General features: G+C 41.1%; 1 protein-coding gene across 1 annotated transcript; it reads right to left on the bottom strand.

Moving 5' to 3' along the window:
* Positions 1–1,052: 1,052 nt before the first annotated feature.
* On the bottom strand, positions 1,053–10,818 carry tfap2c (transcription factor AP-2 gamma (activating enhancer binding protein 2 gamma)). Its single transcript, XM_034205824.1, is given in 11 exon segments — positions 1,053–1,070; positions 1,072–1,260; positions 1,263–1,337; positions 1,339–1,363; positions 1,581–1,722; positions 2,963–3,081; positions 4,478–4,700; positions 5,200–5,271; positions 6,424–6,472; positions 6,901–7,353; positions 8,029–10,818. Coding segments are annotated over 11 exon segments (1,413 nt in total). The 5' UTR covers positions 8,077–10,818.
* Positions 10,819–11,642: the final 824 nt, after the last annotated feature.

Raw genomic sequence — 11,642 nt, 5'->3', positions numbered from 1 at the left:
GTTTCTGACCAAACACAGACTGACAAACCAAAACTCATCTTTTCTCATTCAGGCCTACATAAGATTCAAATCATCTCTCATGAACAAAGCACAATAACACTGGAGCCATTTTGAAGTGGTTGTGCAAATCAAGCACAACAAAAGAAAGAAAGAAAATGAAGTGGATTTTCTTCTCTTTCTCTCTCATATAAAAAGTGTCCTTTGCAAGTCCATTGAGACACAGGAAATCAGTGGATTTGCCTCCAGACAGAGCAGGATGGGGGGGGGGGGGGGGGGGGGGGGGGGGTGGGGGGGGGGCGGGAGGAATTCACAGCCAAAGCAAGTCATCTTGAAATGATGTCCTCTTGGAAGAAAAAAACAGAATGCATTTTGTTCTTTCTCCATTCTTTTCAACTGAGAGCAGGTACTTCCGTTGTGTCATCAGCACATGGGCAACTGTGTGTAACTGCATAGTGGTTAGTGTGATAAAGTGTGTTTAGGCCCTCACAGGGTGGGCTCCCATTAGGACCAGCACATGGTCATTCACCATCAGTGCCAACGAAAACTGATTTGCAGCCAGCAGTGACAACTTCTTATCATCAACATCTCGAAAAAATAGGATTTATAAATTCAACAACACACACACACACACACACACACACACACACACACACACACACACACACACACACACACACACACACACACACACACACACACACACACACACACACACACACACACACACACACACACACACACACACACACACACACACACACACACACACACACACACACACACACACACACACACACACACACACACACACACACACACACCACCACACACACACACACCACACCACACACACACACACCACACACCACACACACACACACCACACCCCACACACCACACACACCAACACACACACACACACACACCTCAAAATTGACAATACTCATCAATTCAATATTGATTTTCTTTTTTGAAGTCCAAAGGGCAGACAGGGCAGCAAGATTTAAGGGACTCAGGGGTTCTCAAGGTTCATAAGGATTCCCCTTGAGCTCTCATTTCCTGTGCTTGTCACATTTTGTCGGCAGAATTTGCTCTCACACTGTCTGAGGATCCCTGGGTTGTCGCTGTCGCTGACAGAGTTCAGGTACATCTGTCCACTTGTTCTGAGCGCTCGTTCAGGTAGTTCTGAAGCGATGTCATGGCGGCGCAGATGGCGGGAGATTCCAAAGCGTGAGTGATGAGGCTGAAGTGGGGTCAGGCAAGCCTTGGATTCCAGGCTCCATGATGGGGGCGGGCCGGAGGGAATTTCCCAGAGGCGATCGGTCCTGAGTTAGCAGGGTCAGTGAACTCCTTACAGATATTCCTAAAAGAAGAAAACCACAATGTTTAAGTTAAGGGGGAAAGATTCATATGAACACATGTACTGCTTTATTGTGATCTGAGAATGAAGTCTGTAGGATATTTAACTTGCCAAATCTTCAATCGATACTAAGACACCCACATAAGAATTGAAAACACTTCTACATGGTAATCCTACTTTGCGTGCAAATTAAAGGCAGCCATGCAGTCGAGGCACTTACTTGGCAGCGAGCAGCATGTTCTTGCGAGAGTTAACCTCGTTGCGTTCCACGTGCGGCCTGCCCAGGTATTCAGCAATTGCCTTTGCAGGGAACTCTGTCTCACACACGTAGCCAAAGTCTCTTGCTAAATGAACTGCTTCACCTAAGACAAGAAAAAAACAGACCATGTTAGAGAGAAAAAAAAAAAATCACCTTTAAACCCAATTGTCAGACAGCTCTGGAGGTTACACTTGGTCTAAAACCAAAGAATAAAGATTAATATGAGTTTTACACACATTATCCCTGAATGTCCTCTGACACATTGGGCAGAGATCAAATGGCCAGCTTCAACAGTTTATCAATTTGGAGCATTATATCCCGTTTTGACCTGATACAGAAGCATCAAGGCACATGAAGTGAAGCGGTTGAACTGCAGAATAATCAGCTGTACTCAGTCTTCTTGCTTAAGGGAAGGAGAGCTAGTGAGATGAATATATTTCCGTCTTGAGGGTGGTTTGACTTGCATGGTCATAATGGGCTTATGTGAATAAATGCTAGCAGATAGTGCCCATGGCGCCAACAGCACCGCTTATTGATAGGCGCGCACATCACTTGAGGATGCGGCAGCTATTCAGAAGCACAATCTTTAAGGTCAGCAGGCCCTCCTGGCGAGCCAAACACATGATAACAAGGCTTAATTCAGCTTTGAAGGTCTCTAAATAACACAAGCCTCCAGTCATTCTCCCGCACATAATCATCAGCCCATTTATAAAAATTAGGCGTGTAGGGTGCAAGGGAGGAAATAATATTCTACTTCAGCCTACGGCAGGTAGATGTGACTCAAGTGATAATGTTTCCGTTTTTAAACATCACATTCAGGGTAAGCTATTACTGATCTTTTAGTATTCAAGACACTGACAAGGGAAAGTGAAGGTCTCAGGTTGTGTCATTATTATAACCCAGTACCTCCCTGGTATTAAATAACTGTAGATCTAGGGACTTGGACGCTGCAGACTTTAAAAGGAAGAAAATAATGTATACTTTACAATAATGTGTGCAGAGTGATACCAAATCATTAAAGGGTAATGGTTGGAGAATTGGTGTTTGTAGGATATTCAGATTTTCCATTAGTGTTAATAGCTCAAGGACAACAATTCAAACAACTCTGGATTTTGATGGCTTACGTGCAGCCAGGCAATACAAAAACAAGTTCTTTAAGACGAACTACAATATTTACATTGTATTCAAATTATGAAGTATTTAAATAATGAATAGAGTCTGAAAGAAGATATTTTACAGTACTAAAAACCCACACACTATGTGAATGAGACTGACGCTCTCACTGATACAACGACATTCCAGCAATTAGAGCTGAGAAGGTGCTACTGAGTGACATGTCATACCTTCTACTAGTGAGGTGAGTAGAGTGACATTGGCTGCTTTCCTTCTTCCTGCAGGCAGGTTGAGCCCAATCTTATCCAGCTTTTCTCTCAGAGAGCGACCTCCATTTTTTGACTTGGCTCTGCAGAAGGAGAACACAAAAACACATTCAGTAAACAGCTGTGAATTAATTCAGACAGATAATTACAACTTTTCCAAAACAATGTGTTTAAGTTTTTAAAAAAAGAATTAATGGAGGGTTAGGATATGTATATACCATTTTCCAATCCATTCAGACAGAATTTGTCTTTAATTAAAATCTGCTTAAGGGCATTTAACCCATAAATTAAGAGGCACAAACAGAATAGATGTTGCCGTCTTATTGCCCTGGCTTCTGCAGGAAGTCTAATTGTCCACTTTTGATAACAACTAAATCTCACAAACAGGCTCTCATGACCTAAAAAACACTTTTTTCCCAATTGATGCTTCAACTCAAAAAGCGTAGCAAGTAAATCCCTCATACATGCATTTACAGAAACACTTACTCCCCACTTGCAAGGGCCGATTCAGTTTCACGCATGATTGGAGGGCAAGCTCTCCCTCTCCATGGCGGGTGAGAGAGGGAGCATCTTTAGGAAGGCATGTGTGTGTGATTGCCCCCACCCCCTCGACCCTGTCTCCCCCCCACTCCCTCCGCTAACGATCCCCCTCCTAGTGCTATATGACCTACTTAAAAATGTCTGCGATTGTGCATGTGTGTGTGTGTTGGTGTGTGCATGTCAGCATTAACACAGGCACATGGGAAGTGGCAAACGTGCACTCCTAGCGCAAAACGCTCGGGTCAGGGGTGGAGAGTACATACTGTAACCTCACAGTCCCTCAACAGACTGCCACACTAACATATGTGCCGTAAGGTCAACTGCGCCGCCACAGATAAACCTACCCATGCTGCAACCCCTGACGAACACACACACCCACGGAGTCTTTCGATTGGTACTAACTGTGTTGATGTAACCTATCCCCAGAGCAAGCAAAGAACCAAAATTGCAGACCACACAAAGAATGTCACGAACCTTACGCAAAAAACTGATGAGCCAAAGCAACTGAGCCAAGCTGTGCTTTCAGAAAAGCCTTTCCCATGGGCTGCTGAGCTTTCGTCTACAGATCTGTTGAGCTGCAACTTCTCAGTTTGAGGATTATATATATCTAAGGCAATCAGACAACCCAATCAAATGCTTGCAGATTACAGAGATATTGATAAAGAAAACAAGGAAATCAATTATGTTTGGATTAGTTTCTATTATATTTTGGGAAACAGTGCTACTGTGTTACGCTGAACAAACTGAGACGTTTACTCAAATTAAACTTATTAATAATATGTGTGGAGGCATTTATAAACCTAAACTGTATTGGGTTAGTTAAAAGCAATAATATGAATTTTAAATAAAACATATTAGGTTCGACTTGAACACTTTTACAAACAACAGGGAAATATTAAGTCCAGCTTGCTGTCATGTTGAATGAGTCTGAGCTCTGACCTGCGTAAAACCCCTCCCAGGAGCGATGCATTCAGGCACTCAGGGGGTGACAGACGTCTCTGGACCTCAGCCACGGTAACCTTGTACTTGGATGTGGAGCTCAGCAAGGAGAGACGGCCCGGTACGGAGCAGAACACCTCTGTGGGGTTTGATACCATGCCCAGCAGAGACTCTTTGTGGAAAGGAAGACACAACGCGTTGCCTTTGGGTAGGCTGACAGGCCCTGGAGGGAGGAGAAGAAAAATGTAGGTAAGCTCAAGAGTGAAGGAGAACAAAAGGAAGGCAAAAAAGAGTCTGGTTGTGCAACATAATTTGTTCATATATGCACTGTTCCTGTGTATGTACATAACCTTTAATCATCCTAATCCTCTCTGTGCAACAAGGAATCTGTGTTTTCTTGAAGTAATCACAAGGAAAAGTGTGTATGCAGCTCTGCACGACCAGCAATGTGCATTGCGTGCCTAAAGGTTAAACTGCTAAAACACCCTCATGGCAAACAGCATCCACAAACAGGTACACACATACAGCCCCTCATCTAAGTCGCAGATACACCTCAGTACTGTTTATTATTTGGTCTTAAAGGATCTAATATGGACGATGTGTGTGTTTATTGCTAGTTCAAAAATTAGACAACGTTTTCAACCCCCCACAGAAGCACTGACAGTCATCGGACAAACAAAACAGTACAGCACACTACAAAACATAGCTATCTTTATTCTCACCCGCAAGAATTCCCCCCTGATAATAAGTCCTCTGTAAGCGATCAAGGTTCCTGCCACCTCGTAGTCCTAATACTGAGACAAAAATCACAGAGTCACATGAGTGCTTTAAGGCTCCTCTGGGGCACATGGCTGGGAATGACATGCCATTGTTTACAAGTGGAAAGCCTAGATTGCACATAGTGTGCCCTTGAGCATGGGAACAATATAATGAGCCATCACTTATTTATGTAAGACATGGAGATTGGTTGGTTTGCTGTGCAAATGGCTTTCTGCATGTAACTATGCATCGTAACATTGTAACACTTAAGCAACACTGGATTGAATGTAATAACACATATCATCAACATTGCTAGTGAGGCATGATAATAAGAAAATAAAGCATTTTAAAATACATACTTTTACAATTAAGTATTATGTCATAGTGTATAGGTTATTAGAACGTAATGAATCTGTCTATCTGTTGCCTGCATGGTTTTATTAAATCTAAAACGCTTAGCAGTGGAATAATGTTGCTCAAGCGGATCTTGCTCTGACTCAAAGTCTGTTTAATTAAGCCCTGGTGACAAAACAGCGGGAATAGGTTCTTCCTCAAAACAGTTCATGTCCCAACAAATAACTAAACTGTCCTTCACATGCAAGCATAATGCCACACCCCGCCAAAGGCTGGTTCTGCAGAGCCAAACACTGCTTCAAGATCAACTCATAATTTCGTGTTAACGTGAACTGAAAAGCGCTGCAATTGCAAGCTTAACCAGCATAAAGATGATCCAAAGCTTTTCTCTTCTCTCACAGTCAACACGAGGTTGTGTGATTGCTCAATTTTCCTGTCTTGTCAGCTATAGCCTGTCGGTTTTTTTTTTTTTTAAAGGGATCAGTTCTTTCCCACTGGGCATCCATTCAAGGACCTTCACCAACTGAATAGTCTAAGGATCACATCGAGCTTAGATAAGTGCATCTCATGGCTGTGAGGATTAGCTGTGTGTGCAGTGCAAGTACAAATACACGACTCCTCCTTTGCTGTGCTCTCAAACTGAGTGTCCTGACATGTCGCTGTAGAAGATATTGTTATGACAATTCAAAGTATGTAGAGAGTGAAAAAAATCCTTACAGTAGATTTCCAGCCCTTGTCAGTTATTACTGCATCTTTATGTTGTTACATATGTTCCAGTTCTTTTTAAAATGGGATTAAAGTTTAGATTGCTCATAAACATGCAATAAACTCACCTTTTTTGATGACTGTCTGGTCAGCCATAATAATACTGTGGTCATCATGCTGATAAAAAAAGAACAGAAACAATGATAAGCAACCAAATGCATTTTTTGCACACCAATGATAAATGCATAACAAGTTGAAATTAATTTCTGATAAAGTGTTCAATGTCTGTCCAAATTGTTCTTTCATGCAAAACAAAGAAAACTATGTGATGAAAATATGTTTAATGTTCAATAACCCACGGAGTTAACATTATACCTGAATTGTATAATGGAAAATGTATTATTGTCCCAAAATGTATTCCAGTATTTGGCTACCTGTGCAAGCAGATAAAATGACACAGATGCCGCGTGCAAGAACACACGCGCACCTAATAGGTACTCGCTGAAACAGCAATGGGAACCCCCGGCTGCCTCACCTGCCAGCGGGTACACACATAATTCTCTAAAGTGTAAATTCAAGTATTAATCTCAATACAATCCACTCACTTGAACGTCATCCATCCCGTGGCCCATGTCGTGCATTCCCATGTCACCAATACCCGACGACTCTATGCTGTGCACGTGCGGGGGCAGCAGCTCCGGCCGGCGGAAGCCTTCCCTCCTCACCCCGGAGGAACCATCCAGGCCCAGGATCTGACTCGCCAGGCCGCTCCTCCCGTGCCCACCGAGCCCATCCTGGCCCTGCCGCCCGGGCCACTGCTGCTGGTTCGAAGACGGAGACTGGTGCAGCGAGTTGATGTTGAAAGGGTCGCCGAGGTGCGAGTAGGGGTCACTGGACTGCGGGTAGGAGATGGGCTGGTAGGGAGGCGGGAAGTACGGCGGCTGGAAGTCCGAACTGGCTGAGTGTGAGAGGGAGGGAGACGGGCTGTAGAGGTGCTGGCTGACCGCTGGCAGGTGAGGCAGCCGGGGGTTCCCATTGCTGTTTCCGTCGTGCCTTTCCTGAGGGACGGAGGAGACATGTCAACTGAGAGCTGACAACAAGATGGCAGGTATTGTGACATGTGTCCCTCAAGGGAATCAAGTGTCTGTTACCCCCTGATATGATGTCCTCTGGATAAGGATTTAAAGAGGAGTGTGAATATTTTCATGCGATGTATTAAATATTAACGTGGTCTATATTTTATTATTATTTAGCGTAGGAAAGAAAGACATTTATTATTTAAATTGTAGGCTATTAGTTTAAATTATAGAATATTGTTTTTACTTAGGCTACTATTAATGGCCCCAGTTTACGGTGGAATACAATAAGCTATACACTCCTTTTGTGGTAAATACACGTGTTTATTATTATTATTATCGTTGTTGTTGTTAGATATATTACATAGGCCTACTCATTATTATTACCAGTTATATTGTCGTTGAAATAATAATGTAGCCTACATGTTCTAAAATTGTGGACTTTCTTCTAAACTTCTTAACTTTTTATGACGATATTGTCCTGTTGTCACCTTTTTTGCTGATTGTTTATTATTTCCACTTTATCGTGTTTTAATTTATCATTAGGATTTTTTTTTAAATCGACTTTTAGTAACACTATAGCTACTTGTTTGAAGTGTAATGTCCGATGGCAATCAAAAGACAGTTTCCCCTCGTTTTGTAACTATCGAAACTCACCTCACAGTCGTCCTCATACTTCACGTTGTCGGCTAATTTCCACAGCATTTTGACAGAGAAAAAAGCTCTCCGTTACAAAAGAAAAAGAGCAAAAGAGAAAATATCTTGTCGCCTGCGAGTTAATCCAGGTATGAAGAAATCAAGAGCTTCCTGGTGATCATGAACCACCTTGTTGTTGAGCTGAAGAGGCGAAGTTGCAGGTGTGGGCTAAAGTGACGAACTGACCGACCGACTGACTATCCAAACACAGATATGAGTTTCCAACAGCCACTATGGGAGAAAATTATCGTTGTCAAGCAATATTTCCTCCCCCTGTCCGTTCAATGTGTTCTGTAGTTCTGTTGTGGAAGTGGGCGAAAACGGGTGCATATAAGAAACTTGACTCCCTCTTATGGACGAAAAAAGCGATGTTCAGTCTTGTTGGTGCACACATGAGCACTGTAGCCTACTATATCTACACGGCCGCTCCGATGGGGCGTCACCCTGCGATGACGTCAGTAAAAAGGGAAAATTAAAATATTGCTGATTGGCGGGACAGAGGTCCAATCAGAATTGTGTCCGTCTGTACAGTGACATTTAGACCCTATGACTTTAGTAGAGCACACTTTCCATGGCTTACAGTGAGTTAAGTCTCTCACCACCTAGGCCTACTAGTTTGTTTTACTGTGTTTATTTGTATCTCCTCCAGCCTACTTGAAGAAAGAGCCAACGTTTTGACACCTGTTGGCTGTCTTTAAGGATTATAAAAGTTGTGTAGGCCGACTGCTATGGTGCTTTACAAATAGTCTTACAATTAGGCCTATACTTCTTAATATAAGTATGTTTAACTATTAATAACATTTTCATTTTTAACTTCTGCTGAGTAAATATAAAAAAATGGTTTGAGACAATCCGTTTCAGAACTAAGATAACTCGGGTAAATTATGTTTCAGTGACAGGTTGCTAGGTTACTGAGGTCCTGGTGGTGGTAATTTTGATGCTGAGTGGAATGCCTCTCGGCCAATCACAGTGCTCGGTTCAATAATTATGATGGTGTTCTTAACAATTATTTAAAAACATGCTGCATTTAGCCTTCTGTTTAGGCCTACTTTAAATAGTAAAAATGTCTTTAAGTAGGTTTATGAGGCCTATTTATTTTATCACAGATGTTAAAGTCAGGATGTAGCAATATAAATAACTGTTTGCTTGTTGACATTAGCGTTTTTAATTAATCACGCCAACAATACGAATTGTTTACCTTAAATTATGTATATAAAAAATAATGTAATAATCTAATTTTTCCATAAGGGATGTTATAAATAATAATACTATATTTAATGCAGCTGGCTTGTTCGCATTACTTTGATCAATGCCTATTTAAAATAGATCAATGTGCTAAATGACTCTAAATGACTTACAGTTGCAAGTCAGCTAGATATTAAGGAATACCTCTCTCTGATTGTATTCATAAATAGAATAATAGTCCTTCAAACAAACCCCATGACATTGTGATGTCGGTGTTTCACAGTGGTGGTTGAGTGCTTGTCTCAAACCGCAATAAGCCCGAGGGTTTAGCAGCATCATTCTCTTAAGAAAACCTCCAAAGCTCAAAGGATCTCAACAAACAACTCTTTCTCAACTTAATTTACATTTTTGGTGGAGCTTTGCAATGTCACAAACAAGACTGCTTTGAAGCTTTGATTTGCATCGAAACCTAAACTGAGGACAAAGGACGTTTTTTCTCCTTTATTTTGAATTAAAACAACATAAGAGTCCATTTTTAAATGTAGCATTTTTAAATATCTTCTGCAAGACTAAATAAGAATTGACGTCCAATATTATGAGCAATGTTATCGAATTTAATTATTTGATGAGTAAATGTCAGATTATAATTTGTGAGATTAATGGACAGAGTTTTGTATTTTTAGGATCACAGCCTGTCGCGTCCACGCTGTGATCCTCGGCTGTGGGAACAACGACGAAGGATTATCTTTTTTTTGCGTGTTGGTCCTTGGCTTGTTGTGATGCGAAGCGGAAGTGAAATGCTCACTGATTAAATGTTATTTTACGTTGGAAGACACATAGAGCAGACCTAAAGGGAGTTAGTCACGCTTGGCCTGACGGTGATGTTTTTGAACAAATCTGATGCTCATCTTGTCATTTCAATGACAGTCGACTGCAGTGACAACCGGCTCATGATGTCAGGTGTAAAGATTAAGATCCATGCCAGGGCAAATACAAAAAAGTCAATAAGTGAATTCTGCTTAGTGATTTTCCACTAGTTAGAAATATTGCCTATATTTACTGTAATTATGTGAAAGGTAATTGTAATGTTTACTGCGTATCAACAATACTACAAAGCTTATAAGGTCATGACATTCAAATGTTAATAGTCTATGTTTTTACACGGTTTTATTTCTCCAAATTGCGATTAAACAAGTATATCTAATGGGATTTATTATAATGTATGTTTAGTCAATGGGACTCAAACTGCATTTGAGTCGCTTTAGAGTTCCCGTTTCTGCAGGACTGCTTACTCGTTAATGTTATATAATTCAAATAAAACAGACATATATTCAGCTGTTTCTTTTAAAATAAAAACATGATAGAGAATGTTGTCTAACTAATGTTTAATTCTATTTACGTTTTTAAAAGCATCACTCAAGTCATTTGTAATCCAGTAGCTCAAAACAAATGTGTCGTTTGAGAGAAGGTCTTGGCCTTATTGCCATAAATCACAGACGCCATTGCAAACAGGTAATTTAAAGTCATAAAAACAAATAAAGTCTCAGCACGCGATAAACATACTGCAGGTTGGGTTAAAGTCAGTCAGCTGTAGGAGGAAAACACACAGGGAACTCACCCTCCAGTCTATCCTCTCCAGTAGAGACATATGCAAGGCTCCAGTAACAGCAATCCCACAGAGAAGCAGCGAATGAGTGAAACCATGAGAGGTTTACGTTGCTGACTTCACCTGATGGTCGTGCACTGCGCATGCGCCAATCAGTGTAATACACCTTAGTGGTATAAATCAAAACAAACCATCCATCGAGGAAAGCCCTCATTTATGATGATTTATATAAGGCAACCTATATTAAAGAGATTAAGGTGAGAAAGGGAGCACACATATGTATTTAAAATTGTGTTTTGAAATAAAGTAAACTGAATAGCATATGACTCACACGATTAGATATTTAACAGAAATGTAAGTATTGTTAACCCCATAATTATCTATTGTTGAGTAAAAATGTCATAGAGGCTAAAGTGTAAGGAAAGGTGAAATAAGACGTGGGGAAATTTGAAGATGAGGTAATTACACCACCAAAGCCACATCGCCCCAGGCTGACCAAAATAATCTGCTTTCAAAAGCCACTGAAGCTTTTTAAGGCCTAAAATGGCTCTTGTTATCTGATCTCCCAAATACTTCGGCTTAAACTAATGAACACACCAAAGTGTCTTCACTATGCGGTTAAGAATGTAGTTTACATATCTTCCTCTGAGAAAATAATCTCAACTCTCTGATCGGGAGCTCGGACACCTGCCATAAAACAAAGCCTTATCAAACTACAGTTTCAGATCATTAGGAAATATAAGAGGAACAATTGTGCGTGTCTAAGGCTATACAAGATTTCATG

This window comes from Gymnodraco acuticeps, unplaced genomic scaffold (genome assembly GCF_902827175.1).
Source record: "Gymnodraco acuticeps unplaced genomic scaffold, fGymAcu1.1, whole genome shotgun sequence".
Classification (NCBI taxonomy): Eukaryota; Metazoa; Chordata; class Actinopteri; order Perciformes; family Bathydraconidae; genus Gymnodraco; species Gymnodraco acuticeps.
The sequence above is the reverse complement of the archived record's forward strand: the minus strand, read 5'-3'. Positions and strand labels throughout refer to the sequence as shown.